This window comes from Vespa mandarinia, chromosome 2, assembly GCF_050613455.1.
Source record: "Vespa mandarinia isolate Hongniang chromosome 2, ASM5061345v1, whole genome shotgun sequence".
NCBI lineage: Eukaryota > Metazoa > Arthropoda > Insecta > Hymenoptera > Vespidae > Vespa > Vespa mandarinia.
Genome location: NC_140811.1, coordinates 15,138,516 through 15,154,984, shown reverse-complemented (window position 1 = coordinate 15,154,984; position 16,469 = coordinate 15,138,516). Strand labels below are relative to the sequence as shown.

General features: G+C 37.6%; 2 protein-coding genes and 1 long non-coding RNA gene across 5 annotated transcripts; 2 read left to right on the top strand and 1 right to left on the bottom strand.

Moving 5' to 3' along the window:
- Nucleotides 1-2: 2 nt before the first annotated feature.
- Psa (puromycin-sensitive aminopeptidase) lies at nucleotides 3-6,696 on the top strand. Of its 2 annotated transcripts, none has more exons than XM_035869704.2 (6): nucleotides 3-138; nucleotides 1,408-1,691; nucleotides 2,138-2,382; nucleotides 2,509-2,659; nucleotides 2,742-6,343; nucleotides 6,557-6,696. In XM_035869704.2, the coding sequence occupies exons 2-5, from the start codon at nucleotides 1,563-1,565 to the stop codon at nucleotides 4,821-4,823; spliced, it is 2,607 nt and encodes an 868-aa protein (XP_035725597.1). In that variant the 5' UTR covers nucleotides 3-138; nucleotides 1,408-1,562; the 3' UTR covers nucleotides 4,824-6,343; nucleotides 6,557-6,696. The 2 variants fall into 2 exon arrangements, with proteins under 2 accessions (XP_035725597.1, XP_035725588.1); XM_035869695.2 differs by having other exon boundaries at nucleotides 13-138; nucleotides 1,155-1,691.
- Nucleotides 6,696-8,729, bottom strand: emc (Basic helix-loop-helix domain-containing extra-macrochaetae). The gene has a single exon (XM_035869835.2). The coding sequence runs from the start codon at nucleotides 8,112-8,114 to the stop codon at nucleotides 7,695-7,697; it is 420 nt and encodes a 139-aa protein (XP_035725728.1). The 5' UTR covers nucleotides 8,115-8,729; the 3' UTR covers nucleotides 6,696-7,694.
- Nucleotides 8,730-8,864: 135 nt separating this feature from the next.
- LOC146873233 (uncharacterized) lies at nucleotides 8,865-11,202 on the top strand. 2 transcript variants are annotated; one of them, XR_014981857.1, is made up of 3 exons: nucleotides 8,865-8,994; nucleotides 9,191-9,382; nucleotides 10,390-11,202. It is a non-coding gene; the product is annotated as an uncharacterized LOC146873233 (long non-coding RNA). The 2 variants fall into 2 exon arrangements; XR_014981858.1 differs by lacking the exon at nucleotides 8,865-8,994 and having other exon boundaries at nucleotides 9,094-9,382.
- The last annotated feature ends 5,267 nt before the right edge of the window (nucleotides 11,203-16,469 follow it).

The window sequence follows — 16,469 nt, the reverse complement described above, 5'->3', positions numbered from 1 at the left end:
GGCTTATGCACGTTGCACTCAGAGCAGTCGCTCTTATGCACTCTGTCGCTGCTAAGCCGCCATCTTGAATACGATGCACTGCCGATAACTCGGCTACTGCGACGACGCGCGATTTCGTGAAATCCTTTTAGCGCGAATGTAAGTTTTTGTTATATTTATTACACGTCTTTTCAGGGTTTCGAGCATGATTGAACAAGTTACGATACGATCCATGACTTTTTTAATTGACATTCCTCGTACTAAACTAATTAACTATAATTATATTTAGAATTCGATCGATCCTATAAGGTTAGGATTATGTGTTATGTCGTAATTCCATTCAATCTTGATTTTAACATTGCAATTTCTAATATTTTGCGATTATTTTTATAATATGTTATCTATAACATAAACGGTTTATTCTTTACATTTTTTATAATATCAATAGATATGGAATAAATTCATTTAATGTATCATTCGCTTAGTAAGAAATATAAGATTACATAAGCAATAATACGATTTGTAAGATAAATGTTTTTATCATAAATTAATTTTTTTATAGATTGATTATAACAAAATGTTTTAAAAAAATTCTTAATATGGAGAGTACGATGGTATTGCCATCTTACAGTAAAATGTTAACAGATGCTATAGGTCGGTATATTATTCTGACCTATAATCATTTCTATTTTAATTGTAAGATGGAGCCATAGATACATGTTTGATAAAAAAGAAATTGCAATTTTCTCGTTAGACGATTTATTAATTTAAAAATAAAATCATACAGTTCTTTTTATCGTTTTTTAAAATTATAAATACTTTAATTCGCAAATAAAAGTTTACAAATATATAAAGAAATTATCTAATTTCAGTGATTTTGTCTATCGAGAAGAATACGATTAGAGATTATTAGATTTATTTAGATTTTCATTGAAAAACTAATGTGTAAGGAATATAATCATAGTTGTACATTATTTTGTAATATTCTGAGATTTTAAATAATTTGACAAGACTAAAGTTCATTGACATTTTAATTTTAATTTGTGAAAGTACAGAATGTGCGACAAGTTGAATACATAGATAATATTTACACGAAAAAAGGATGTTATGTAAATAAGTAAATCGCAGACGGCTGTTATATACATATTCTTTCTGATAATTGTGCTCTTTATTAGGAAACACGCAAAGGAAACAGATGCTTTGGTATTTAACATCTGTCGTTGGAACTTAACAAATGCCCGCGGCGATTTCGCGTCTGTGAATTTCGCTCCCTCTCTCCTATTGGTCCAGAATTCATTAGCTTTTTCGCAATGCCCAACAGAGCCATCTATCGGTGGTTCTGGAATGAGATAAGATTGACGACCCTGAGATCTGGAGCACCCGTTTCGTTTCCGAATATATACGAGACTGCAAACAAGGCGTTTTCAGGTTACTGCGCATGCGGGAAAAATCCCGTGAGTCGGCAGAAAGAGAAAGGTAGTAGTGGTTCGTTGCAGCTGGAATTACTGAACAAATTGTGGAATTGGAACAGTGCTAAACAGTGTAAAAATTATTCCACAACAATTGAAACCAGGGATCAAGAGATGACGGGCATCAAAGAAAAGCCATTTCGCCGACTTCCTAATGATGTTCGACCGTGTCACTATGATATCACGTTGGTGCCGGACATAACAAATTTCATCTTCCACGGAACGGAAAATGTGCATATTAATGTAAGTTCGTTTAATGCAGATCGATTATCGTAGATACTACTTTCTATGTAGACGGATCGTTAAATGTTTTTAAGCGAAAGTGAATAGAGAAGGTCTGGTAACCATATGGCGTGCATATAACCGCAATCTGTATATATACAAAGCTTTAGATTAGCTTAGGTAAAACTACGTTAAGTTAGATTGAATAACTGGCGGCGTTTCGCTTATCTCTTTTTATACAGAGTCGACTATTTGATAATGTAGAGATAAGAAAATTTAATAAATCGTATACAATAATGTCATTTAAAATTTTAGTTAAGATTGCTTTGTTATTTACTGTGATTCTTATTGATGATTTACGAGTTAATGGTTTAGCATTCATAAATTTTTATTCGTAGAATTAATAAAATTTTGTTTGATTAATTAGGATATTTATACTCAATTAATTTTCTATTTTATTTATATAGGTACTCAAATCTACTGATACGATTGTCTTAAATTCATTGGAAATCAATATTAAAAGTGCATATTTTGTTAATAACAATGGTTATACAATTCCTGCAAAGAGTATTGACATATCTTCATCCGAAGAAACTGCTACTTTGGTATTTGACGATAAACTTCCAGTTGGAAAAGTTGTGATTTTAAGTTTGGAATTTGTAGGAGAAATCAATGACAAGATGAAAGGTTTTTATCGCAGTAAATATATAAGGTAATATTATATTTATAGATGGATTAAATCAATAATATAAATATATCCAAAATTTCTATTTTTATATCTTTATTTTAACTTATTTTAACTTTTTTTTATATTGAAAATTATGATTGTTTTTTTTAGGACTAATGGTACGGTTGGTTATACAGCAGTCACACAGTTTGAACCTACAGATGCTAGACGTTGTTTTCCATGTTGGGATGAACCAGCTCATAAAGCCACGTTTGACATTACTTTAAAAGTACCAACTGGTGTTACAGCACTTTCAAATATGGTAAGAAGTGATATTTCATAATAAAATGTCCTTTTTTTTTTTTCAAATTGTCTTCAACTTATTTTGTATTTTTATTTTACAGCCTATCAAGGAAAGAACTGTTAGCGAATCAATCGAGATATTAACTTTTGAGAGAACTCCTCTTATGTCGACCTATCTGGTAGCTGTGGTAATAGGAGAGTTTGATTATGTAGAGGACAGATCAAGTGATGGTGTACTTGTACGAGTTTATACTCCAAAATCCAAAAAAGAGCAAGGACAATTTGCATTAGAAGTGGCAACAAAGGTGTTGCCTTATTATAAAACATACTTCGGTATAGCGTATCCGCTTCCGAAAATCGACCTTATTGCGATTTCGGACTTTTCATCAGGTGCCATGGAAAATTGGGGTTTAGTAACGTATCGAGAAACTTGTCTCTTGGTAGATCCACAAAATACATCTTCTGTTAGGAAACAATGGATCGCTTTAGTTGTAGCACATGAATTAGCTCATCAATGGTTTGGGAATCTCGTCACTATGGAATGGTGGACGCATCTGTGGTTAAACGAAGGATACGCTTCATTCGTAGAATTCCTTTGCGTTGCACATCTTTTCCCTGAATACGATATTTGGACGCAATTTGTAACAGATACGCATATCAGAGCATTGGAATTAGATGCATTGAAGAATAGTCATCCTATAGAAGTCCTAGTTGAGCATCCAGCTGAAATAGATGAAATTTTCGATGATATATCGTATTATAAGGGAGCATGTGTTATCAGAATGCTGCATTCTTATATAGGCGATGACGATTTCAGGAAGGGTATGAATTTGTACTTAAAAAGGCATAGCTACTTTTATGCAGAGACAGAAGATCTTTGGGCTGCCTTGGAAGAGGCTAGCAAAAAAACTGTTCGAAGTGTTATGTCTACGTGGACCAAACAACAAGGCTTTCCCATTGTAAAAGTTGAATATCGACAAGAAGGTAACGACAGAATTTTGTCTCTCTCTCAAGAAAGATTTTTAGCAGATGGATCTGTAGATACGGACAACCAAACGTGGATTGTACCAATAAGTGTAAGCACTTCCAAACAACCCAAAGAAACTGTTCTTAGTGCATTAATGGATGAGAAGACTAAAGAGTTTGTACTTAAGGACATACCTGAAGGTACTTGGTTAAAGATTAATCCTGGAGCGATCGGTTTTTACAGAACGCGCTATAGTCCAGAAGCGATGTCTCTATTTTTGCCTGCCATTAAAGATCACACGTTACCTCCATTAGACAGATTAGGTCTTTTGGATGATCTTTTTGCTATGGTTCAAGCTGGACATGCTTCGACCGTAGAAGTACTTAGATTCATGCAAGCATTTAAACACGAGGACAATTATACAGTATGGTCTAGTATAGTAAATTGCATAGGAAAGATTAGTGTACTTTTAGCTCCTCTAGACTCTGCGGATGCATTCAAGGCATTCGTTCGAAATCTAATGCGCGATATTAGCAAAAGATTGGGATGGGATCCAAAGCCTAACGAAAGTCACTTAGATACGCTTCTCAGATCTCTCATATTAGATCGTATGGCAGCTGCAAACGACGAGGAAACTATACGACAAGCAACGAGGAGATTCGCACTTCACATGTCTGGCGTTATGCCCCTTCCCGCAGACTTAAGAAGCCCGGTTTATCGTGCTGTTCTCTCCGTAGGTGATGCTTTTACCTATGACACTATGCTTAATCTTTACGAAGAATCGGATCTTCATGAAGAAAAAGAAAGAATATTGAAAGCGCTTGGTGCGATCCGATACGAAAATTTAATAGAAAGAACTATTGAATTCTCCATGAGCGAGAAAGTAAGAGCACAGGATACTGTTTTTGGCTTCATGTCTGTTACAATGACACAATATAAAGGCCGTGTTATTGCCTGGAAATTCTTCAAGGAACATTGGAAAACTCTTCTCGATCGTTATGAGGGAGGTTTCTTACTCTCCAGGCTAGTCAAGTTAACGACCGAAAATTTTGTCTCCGAAGAATACGCCAAAGATGTGGAAAACTTCTTTGAAAATCACCCGATGCCTGGAACAGAAAGAACGGTCCAACAAAGCATCGAATCTATCAGATTACATGCAGCGTGGCTTGCTAGAGATAAAGACTCTATAAAAGAATTTTTAAGTACCGTAGTTTAGAATATCCTTGTTTTGAGTTTATGAATGTGTCGTCGATATTCTTGGCTTAGCAGAGAATCGATAAAATCGTACCTTTCTTAAGAGTTAAGAAATTATTTAAATCACGTATAAAACGTTTTTAATAACGTTTGACATTAACAGGCATAAGATCGCGATGATCTATTGTTTGTTCGTACCATAGTTCGTCATTCGAAGGAAATAATCGTTTTACTTAAGAATCATCATCGTTCATTTAGTTTAGGGGAAGTTTTATTGTCAGTAGCATTTACACAACAATCGTCGTTCGTTCGTTTATCTTGCATTTCACTTAGAACATACGTACTTACCAAGAATCATGGAATACGCGCATCGGTAATTTTGTGCCGCTTTTATGTTATATGCGTATTCACGAGTATGAAAATTTCATATCAAAGAGAAATGTAACGTTACCGTTCCCCAAAACACAATTGCATTTTCGAGATAATTGATTCGATGAGTGAAATTGAAATAATCGAAATAAAAACTTTTACGCTTATAAGTAAAACAAAAAAAAGAAAACAAAAAAATATGTGAAGGATGAACGAAACCTTATATTATTCAACATCCTTGCCAACATCAATCCAATGCATTGACAACGATAAAAATTATTTAACAACATTTATATATTTAAATTATCCTGCGATCGTTTTCCAAAGTAACTCGATTCCCACAAATAGAAGCGTAATCCCGGATTGGTGGATGTTCCGTTCGGATTACAAGACTTGCCGAGCAGAAAGTAATTCTGCTTCCTTATCACGGGCCATTAAGGGTGAGGGTCATAGGGGCCACCTCGCACCCCACGTTTCCTTCTTATCCACGATCGATCGATCCTCCGTTATATCGGAGGGTGTCTCGCGAGGTGTAAGAGGGTGACTGTTAGCTCTCCCTCTCTTTCTCTCTGTCTCCCTATCTCTCTTTCTCTTATTCCATCCTCGTGAGTCAGCCTCCATTTTCATTATTAGTGCACATCCACCAGCAGGCGATGGGCTAGTAGTCTCCCGTCGTCACCCTCGCCATCATACGGCTACTACTCTCGCTCATGAATGCCAAGTGGGCTCGAATGGTTGCAAGGGGTGTCGAGGAGGAGTCAAGAGAGCGGACAGGGGTAGTAGCTTGGTTGCTTGCTTGAGATCGGTTCCCGTGGGTATCGTACGAAGCCACGGTTCCCAGGAAAGCGCACGCGACCCGGACGGGATAGGGAGTCGATCAATACGGACTTCGCGAACTCCTACACCCTGTCGGAACACAATACGACATTACCGCTCCCCTTTCGTGCAACATCCTTCGAGGACTAGGACGAGGACGTCGACGACGACCACCCGTCCTCCTTACCTTCCTCGCACGTGTGCATGGATTATTACGCACACGTGCGCCTATTTAATTCCACCCTACCCCTCCTACGGCCATCCAATCCCTACGGATTTACTGCTTTTAGCGATGCAGGAAATGAGGAAACGCCGCTCCCAGGAATCCATCAGCTTTGGGGTCGTCGTATGATAATGGTACGGAAGTAATGTCCTTTCTTCGAGAAGAGATATGTCTATATTTTATTTTGCTCTTTTAACGTAAAAATCGATTCTCTTTGCGCTTTCTTTATCGGTTTTTTTCTCATTTAAATCGTTGACCAATTTAATTATTCTGATTTGGTCGTATCAGAAAGTTAGTTTGTTAATTAGCGATGAAGAAATTCATGCATTTTTTTGTTTAATTTACAGGTCTTAATAATTATCCTGCAAAATTGAATCGATAAAAGCAAAAACAAAGCAGAAACAGCTGTTCCGGTCTTCACTAATTATCTACTAGGTAATATACTAGAGATGAGAGGATGTTACGAGGAAATAAGCAACACAGGTATAACTTACGGACACAGTTTGCATTTATTTTGTATACACGAGCGTATTACCCTCGTGCGACGATATACTTACAGCCTTTCAGTCTTCGCGAATATACAATAGTTACGGAAGGTTTCTAAATTATAATATGAAGAGCGATAACAATAATAATGATATAATCATATAATAATAATAATATTAATAATAATAATAATAATAATAATATAGCATTTTAAGTATTTTTAGTACGATAAATGTAATAATCGTAATAAAAATTTTCTTTATTATCTACAGAGCGAGTTAGAAATGATACAGACTTTGATCAACGCGAAGATAAAATTTGTTACAATGGGTCTGCAAACAAAGATCGATTTACGATTGGTTGGGTGGGGCATCGTACGTGATATTTTGTCAGAACGATAATATTTTGAATGTAATAAAATGAAATTATATATATTTTCAGAATTTGATATCGTCTTGCCTTTCGACTGATCGCAATTGAAAAAAAGAAATTTAAATGAAAGAAGCCAACAATGAATGGTTAAATTTTTCACAATGTAAAGCAAAAAAAGGAAAAATCAAAGGAAAAAACAATATTCTCATTTCTAGATTGAGTCGGAACATGTCTACTGATCGAAGAGAAAAAGGGGGATGAAGAGATAGAAAGACAGAGAAACAGAGACGAAGATCGGAGGCGATGAGGTGGTGGTGTCTATCGGCGATGAGAGGTCGTGCGAGGAATGCGATGAGTCTATGTACAAGTATTTACAGGCTTTCGCGAGGAAAGAGATTGTACTGGGCGCAAGGGTCTACTCGTCGTCCTGTTCCTAGTTCCTCGCATCGTTCGCGTATCCTTCCGTTTTTCTCGGGTCCCAAAGACGAAGAAGAGACGAAGGAATTCTTCGAGGAGGAGGACGGAAGTCAGGGGCCGACGGAACCCTGCATTCAAGCCGGAGTCAGCCCACGAGGACGATCTCTCCTAGCGATCTGGCCCTCATTGAAATTTTTTTCCTGTGACAGGTCACCGTTCGGCCACCGTGCTGTTTGCCGTCATCGTCGTCGTGGCTGCTGCCGCTGCTGCCATAGCTGCCGCCGGTGTCGTCGAGCCTGTGCTACCGGTGCTCACCGTATTTAGCAGAGGTTGAAGTGGCTGTCTCGTTGACGTCGGTTTCGTCTTTGTTGTTTCCTGATGGACATTCGTCTCCTCCAGAGTTGTCTGTAGATCGCATATGTATTCGATCACCCTCTGTATTACTTCGAGCTTCGAAAGTTTCCTCTTCCTCGGCATATCCGGCACCAATGATCTTAACTTCGTTAGATAAGCGGCGACTTCCTCCGCCTCGAGATCTCTTCTCGTTCCGTTTATACTCAAACTGTTGTGTAGAACACCACGAGTTGGTGGTACTCGACCACCTACAGGGCTCACCACCATAGCTTTCATATTTTCTTTGATATTTCTCTTATTCGTTTATCACTGTGATTTGACGATTGGCTTTTATCGTCGACGAATGTTTTTTTTTTTTTCACGAGATTCCTTTGCAATTTGTTTCTCTCGATATTGGTTAATAATCGTCGTGTCGGCGCACTCACACGTACCCGGCGAATTATCGATCGAACGAAGTCTCGGAGAGAGAGAGAGAGAGAGAGAGAGAGAGAGAGAGAGAGAGAGAGAGAGAGAGAGAGAGAACGAAAGGCAGAAAGAGGAAGAATCCAAAAAGAGCTACTCTTTTTTCTCCTAAAGATATTTTTTTCTCTTGTTGATTTATTTCCTCTTCTATTTCCTTCTTGTATTATTACTTTTTCGTTATAGCAAATCCTTTGAGGAACTCGCGGTGTATCACACACAACAGACTTGCGCGCAAACTTGTATATCACGAGTTAGCTTCACACGCGATAATCATCCTTTTAATACGGTAATAATAATGACTAGTCGAAGATTATAAAAAAAAGTAAGAGAAATGGAGGTTTTTGTAAGTGCAGTGTATCTATGTGTATAAAGTAGGAGAGCACAGTGAACATACTACGATACACTACGCTCGGAGGATCGAAGTCAACTGGTCTCCGCCCCTCACCTGCGCTGTTTTATAGTCTACCCCTACCCTACCACTTCTCTATCCACGACGCCTCCAACGCTCACACAGCGCAATCGCTGCTCGAGTGGTCTAGCGTTGGGTTCGACTGGTGCATGTCAACGATCGTTTCTTTTTTCATTGACCTATTTTTTACATTTGCCCTTAGCTCTTTTGTCGTTCTATTGTACGAATGAAAAATAACTATAACGTTATTGTTATATTACCAAATCTGAAACGTTAAAACACAAGGTTATTAAGGAACAGTTACTTACATTATCACAATTATATATGTGTATATATATATATATATATCTTTTTTATTTACATATTATTTCTTATTGAAAAATTAAAGAGAATTTTAATAAATCCTCAAAGTTATTGAAACAAGTAAATATGTTATAATTGGTAATTGTTTGCATCAATTGCGATTCGAAACCATCACTAGTCGGGGGTGTTCGATGACCATGGGAGCAGTGGCGTCGGCGGGACAAGACGGGAGATCGAGGAGGGGCACGACCATTGTTGAACGTCCGGCGGCGCCAGCCACTAGCCATCACGACTACTACCACCAGTACGACACCGTTACCACCACCATCATCGTCATCATAGATGAGAACGGACAACCACCATCGTCGAGGTGTGCTTAGCGTACAGACTGCGCACACTGTCCTCCCCCTCCTCCTCCTCGTCGTTCCATCTCCTTCACCTCCCTGATCTCTGCCACCACCAACCTGTACAGCATGATTCCGGCTATGGTTTTACGTATGCCTGACTCCTACCTTCTTGCTTAGCTTGCGTGATTATGCTCGCGACTCCGTGACTTCGGCTACGGAGTCTCGTTACCGCTTGCCAAGACAAGAACTCGACGCGATGCGCGGCGCTACGAGTTGAAGAGGAAGAATCATGGTGCGTGCACGCACACACACACACACATACACATCATACACACGCGTAATAGTTTTTATATGTGTTTCTCTTTTGCGTGCATTCATGCGTGTCGCGTAAAAAGAGAAAGAGAAAGAGAAAGAGAGAGAGAGAGTCGAATATTGACAAAGCTTCTCGTGGGATTTACTGGTTAAGCTAGGATTTCTCAAAGGAAACAATGATGGTGGCGAGAAGGGTATCAATCGTGGGAAGATATAGACGTTGAATAGTGGTACTCTACGTCGTTGATGAGATCGAAAATACTCGTTTGTCGTACATTGAAAGGAATATGCATTAGGAAATTTGTTTACACTATCTACCATCTATTCGTAATATTCTATCGACCTAGTAGTCTATTTGGAAACAATATTTACTTTCGTATATCTCTTTCAAATTATGATACGTTATTCCTTTGTTCTGGGAAAAATATTATATTGATTGTTTTTGGCTTATCTTTGTTTCAAAACTGAGAAAAATAAGATATTAAGACAAATATATAAATTTGACTGTTTCTCATTATCTATAGATATTCTGATATGTGTTTTTGTTTGCGTATCGAAATTATATTATAGTACAAGTTAAGATTTAAAAGCTCTTTCTATTCTCTTCTTCTATTTATATTTTCTTTTTTTATCTTTATATTATTGTTATTATAAAAGTTTTAATTGAAAAACATAGAATGTCTCTTTGAGCTATATTCTGTCGTTATGTTGAAATTAGAAAATGGGAAAGCTCTTCGTGAACAGCGAAACTTTGTGGAAAGTTATGAGGCTCACATCGGAGACGAAACTGACGCGAGAATTCCATGGAAAATTACAGAGAATAAAATTGAACGAGACGGCAGCGAGACTCGTGCACTTGCACGAGCATGCATACCTGAGCAACCGGATCTCATTGACTCCTTGACCTTCGAGTTTAAGAAGCGAAGTTCCCTTGACCTCAGAATAAATAAACTGACGAAACTACTCTCCTCACTGTTGGTTAACACTATGGAAAGCGAACCGTGTCATGACTTTTCGCTAAGTCTTTCAAAGGCACGTAGAATATTTCTAAGCGACAGTCTCTCTCTTCTTTTCCTTCTCTATAAGTTTTATCTTATATCACGAAACGCTCCAACTACAAGTACGGTCTCTTCATTAGCGTAGAAAATATTGATTTTGGACGTAACTTTAGCAGCATAATTAAACGGAATCTTTGTTTTAAATCATTTGAGATTTTCTAACATAGTAATTATATGTGTTTATAGATGTTCAATGATTCAACATTTATTTGAATGAAAAAATACTACTTGACAGGATCGAGAATGACTGTTTAACAAAAAAGATACATACGACGAACATTACAAAGACAACAAAATGTTTATTTATATTTCAAAAAAGATTAACGAGCTAATATAAAGGCTAGCTAATCTTTTAAATATACGATGCGGGTTACTAATTAACGACTGTCAGATTTTATCGACTTAAATTTAACAATAAATTAAACGTAATTCGTGATAAAGATCATTTTTTATCTCTAAGGAAAGTATCAAAGTCTCGGGAATTACTATAATTGTTATTCTTATTTATTTATTTATCATATTCTATGGAAGATATATTGTAGATATAACAGTATGTTATCGTGTATAGATTAGGATTATGTAAAATCGTCCATTTGTTTCGTGTAGATTTTTTGACAGCATATGAAATATTTAAAGGATAGAAAGATTGAATAAAAAGGCGTAGCTGGTTTTTTCTTTTTTTTTTTTTCCTTTAATCTTACAAGTGAAACGTAGCCAATGACAATTTGAAAAGAGTTGCAGAGGAGACGTTCGGAGGGATCGTTTGTCGGTCGAAACTCGACGTAGGAAAGCGTGACTGTGCTGCGGACGCATTCGTCAACAGCTGACTTTGCCGCTATTATCTCATGTATTATGAATGATTCATGAGAAACCTCCACGTCGCCTACGTGGCCTGTTTTTATAAAATTCACAAGATTTTTCTTTTACGACGTTGTTGTTTTCACAAAAGATGTTTGAAGTCGATATCGAAGTTAGCCCAAGAATTTTACGTCCAGTAAGATAAACTCATATTTTCAACTAGAATCATATTTTTAAAACTATTTTAATAAATAGTTGTAAAAATACATGCAATTGTATATTATCAGTTATGAAATAATTATAACAATGCATTGATAGTGTTATATTTACTGATAATGTTTATCCTTACTGAAGTACAATAATTCATAGATAGACGATATATATATATATATATATATGATAGATTTACCTAGGAACGCATAATTTCATTTCATATTGATCAAATTTCTTCGAAGTTTCTATCTTCATTAAAATTCGAGAGACATCTTGTTACTCTAGTTTGTGCTTTATACAATTTATATGAATCATCGAAGGAAGTGACTCGGCCAAATCGGCCATCACATCCAGGTGTTACGGTCAGCTGTACTTGGTTGGGCACTTGAACGAATTCTTTCTATATCCACGAACAAGGGATAAGTTTATCGACATAAGCTTATCGTGAGAGATAAGGAAACCTTAATTCCGTGAGTGCATTCTTAGTACATACATAAGAACTGAAATTCCATGAAGTCTCCTATTTCACATAATCGCACTCAATCGTTCTTAAGTTTAACTTCCGATAAGAACTCTTTCATTTTTTTTCAGAATATTCTTGCATTCCGAGTTTATCAATCATATTTATCCGATTTATTAATCTTTACATCAACATTCGTTCGTATATTAACAATTAGAATTTGTAACAATATAAATTATTAATTTCTTAAAACGAATGTAATTTTGAAATTAATTAATCTTGCTTGTATTTTATATTGACATCCGAGCTCCTAGGATAAAATGACTTCTTTTTTTTTTCTTTTTTTTTTATAGAGATTTGATTGTTCGTAGAATAAGACAGGACAAATAAGTACGTATGTACTTGATAAAAATACACGTGTTTTATTTATCGAGATATCTTTTCTCGATTAAAGTTCTGGCAGGTGTGCGCTTAATCGCGTATGAGTACGAGCGGCCAAGGATCACCAGATTGTATTTTTGATTTTTGTCCTTGTCTATTGTTATCGATATTTACAATCAAATGTTACAAATGTGAGTTCATTCTATCATTAATGTGATCAGGATCGATGTTCACGTGATAATTTTTGTGACGGATATTCACGAACTGTTTTCATAGCATTAAAAGAAGGTAGAAATGAGACGCGCCAGATACGTCATTTTTAGATGTAGATGCTGCGCCATATCGGAAAATAATAAAATGTTTCGCGTAGTAGAATTTTAAAATTAATCCAAAGATAAATAAGATAAGAATGCAGCAATAAAGCATACGATAACGTTATGTACATTATCATTTTGCGATTACCTGAATTGAAAGATGCTAAGTCACGTTGTTGATGTGTTGGATCAGAAAATGGACATTTCCCGTTTTACCGATCGTTAGAAGGTTTATACAAGTAGATATATCTAGTGGCGAATATCGTGCATTAACGAGACTTGCCTTAAAAAATACAAGATTAGAACGATCAATCAGGATGACGGATAGGTTCGATGTCGAGCGTCTATTTATGGTCGCTCCAAATACGAGGTCGACCTTTTGCATCGTATTTCTCATTTCGCGTCAGCATAACAGTCGCACGCAACTGAGATATCTACGAGCTTATTCTAGCCATCTTGACATTTTTCTATTATTATTCATTCTTACTATCTTGCTTTTTTCTTTTATTGAAATTTCGACTAAAATAGCTTGCTTTCATAATTACCAATCTATAACGAAGTGTGCGTTAAGTATTTCTTAAGGAAAAAGAAAGGAAAGGAAGAATAAAAGGATATAAAAAAGATGGAAAGGAAAAGGCGCGAAATCTCGAGTTGTCGAAGAACGTAGACTGCCTATAATTAGCGAGACGGCGACGACGCTGTTATGTTGCTCGCGCTCGTCTCACCTCCCTTTCGAGATCGGAGCGTCGTGCTCGGCTAGAGATCGCGAGTGGTGAAACTCAAGCAAGTCTCTCTTCTTCTTCTTCTTCTTCTTCTTCCGCAGCTGCCCGATGCGCACATTGCACCGTGCAACGAACGACCCCAAAGTGAGAGTCCGTGGTAATCGTGTGCTTCCTGCCGCGTCGCGTTCGTCCTCATCGTCGTCGTCGTCGACGTCGTCGTCGTCGTCGTCGTCGTCGTCGTCGTCGTCGTTGTCGTCGTCGTAGTAGTCGTCGTTGTTCTGTCGCGCCACAGCGATAGCCTACGTAGGTACTCACCTCGCGTGTACACTCGTACGAATAAATTTCCCTACCATGCGAACGCAATGTGTAACTATAAAATTACTTGCCTCTCCATGTTTTCCTTTATCAATCTGATCAGATTCTTGAACTCTTACTCATCCTAGTATTATTTCGATACGAATTTCAAACGCAATTGTGTTTATTAAATTTAGCTCGCAGGTCAGAATATAGCGGACAACAATAAGAATCTTTAAAATGCAAGTCTTAACGCAAAGCCCGGTACAACGTGTCTCTTCCCTTAAGCACGAACGTTGTCGGAACGTGCTCGAGCTGAAAATATGTACATAAGAAAATATCTTTTCTTCGAATGACGCGTTGGAACGCGTCTACGTTTAAGTCTCATCAATGCGTAGGACAAATCGTTAGTTTCGAATAATCATTTATATGATGTACATAATAACAATAAATATTTGAACGAGGACGATTAGTTCTTCGTTAAATTATGAAATTTGTTTCCTGTGATAGCGTACATAGTATATATATTGTATTCTTTTTCTGTTCTTTTTTTTTTTTTTTTAGTGCTCCGCACACGAGGAAAGTATGGGAGTGCCCCTCGAAAATTATTCCGTGGAGTGTATCTTGGCATCCGATGATTGTGCGCCAGAGGCTAGAGTGGTCTCTCGGAGTGCACGTGCGCGTTGCACGTGTTAGCTGTGGGGCGACCCTCCCGATTCCTGACTGCCTACAGACTGTAACATCGTATCAGGGCCACGTCGTGGCTATAACTATATATACAGCCACTCTGCTTCATCACGAATTTTCTCTCTCTATTTTTCTCTCTTTCTCTCCTCTCTCTCTCTCCCTTTCTCTCTCTCTTTCTCTCTCTCTCTATCTCTTTCTGTCTGTCTATCTCTCTTTCTCTCTCTCTCTCTCTCTCTCTCTCTCTCTCTCTCTCTCTCTCTCGCTCTATTCATTGCGAGGGAATAACACGACGTTAATTGTAAACGTGCAGGGCTTCTCAATTGCTATCATCCTCATTTTCATCGTTCACGCGAGAAATTTCTTCTTTATCATCGTGTTGGCCCCGAGGCGATAACTTGATAAAAAGGAATGAGAATGAAACGAAAACCTGGGAGACAAGAATCAGTGCCCAAACTAACGCGAAGATTCGCTATTTGCGCAGCTGTTCAAACGGGCCGCGCCGCGAAAATACTACCTCGTCATCCGTTTTTAAAATATCCAAGTCCTCGAGCGTGCCACGGCAGACGCTCGAACGTACGCGTTAGGTTAGAGGTACATACGATACGAATCGTCATTAACGCAACTAGATACGCATCTTGACCCCTTTCCGAGATACTTGTGCTTCATCTAGGACTCAACTCACAATCTAGAACAAATTATGTTAGAGGCGAGCTTGGAAATAGAAATTTCTTTATTCTTTACGTGTCCTAGTACTTTTGTTTCACTATTTGCCGTAAAGTAAAAAAGAATCTGCTTTTTTTTATTTTTTTATTTTTTTTTATCGTATTCGAAATTAGACATGCAACGTATCCTGTTTATTCGAATAATAAAAGATAATGTAAAATCTTGGATATTGTTCTTGTCTATGCTGCTGTTTCAAGATTCTTTCTTTTATTCAAGATTTTTCATTTCAGGTACAAGCGTAAACTACGTCTTATTTCTTCAACGAGACTACCCGATGTAGAAGTATTATTGTAAAGCATTGTCATTGGCACGGATCACCTTGCATAGGTATTTTTGTATTTCGTTTATGTGTTATGTGCGTTGAACGTCCCTGAACTGGATATTAATCCATGTTTCAGCGAATTCCTATATTTCTCAAAGCGACCGTATACCCATTCCATCACCATGCAGGTACACGAACGCATCAGGTATTTCTCAGGTGTTCCGAAATACTTTGTTACCATTCGGACACAGTACTTGGTATATAACTTCGTTTCACGAGCTCCTTCCTTTTTCGATCTTCTTCACCCATCACCTTTCTTCGCTATCTCACGGCAATACAATGGCCGTGGTTTTAACCCAAATACGATGAGCTTCGAAGTAGCCGTAAAATCTGTGTCTGTATAGGTAACTACGATAGTATGCTGCAACGTACATGCATTCCGACCATGGTTGCGGCGCATTCGACGAAATTCTCTCAAGAAGAAAGAAACGTGTCTTTGCGTGTACATAACTTCCGATCTTTTAAAGAATCGAGTCTCCTTTTGTGTATATACACATATTTTACAGTGTTTCCTATTATATTTTCATTCGCATGAGATAATTATGAACGACGATAAAAAAAATGACTCTTCTTTCGAAGCAGTATATCCCGTTATGATTACTGCGATGATTACTCGTTAGAGAATACGTTTTCTCGTTAGCAAAAGGGTCTAAAAGAAGGCAAGAAATTCTTTATCGATGGCGATAGCCCCGTAACCCTTGTCGTCGTAATTCTTAAACGAACAACCTCGACGCTGTAATAAATATCATGGTCGAATCACGAAAAGTCGAAAGTACGTAAGCCAGCCGTGAAAAGCCATTCGACGCCACTTCTCTTTCGATCGATA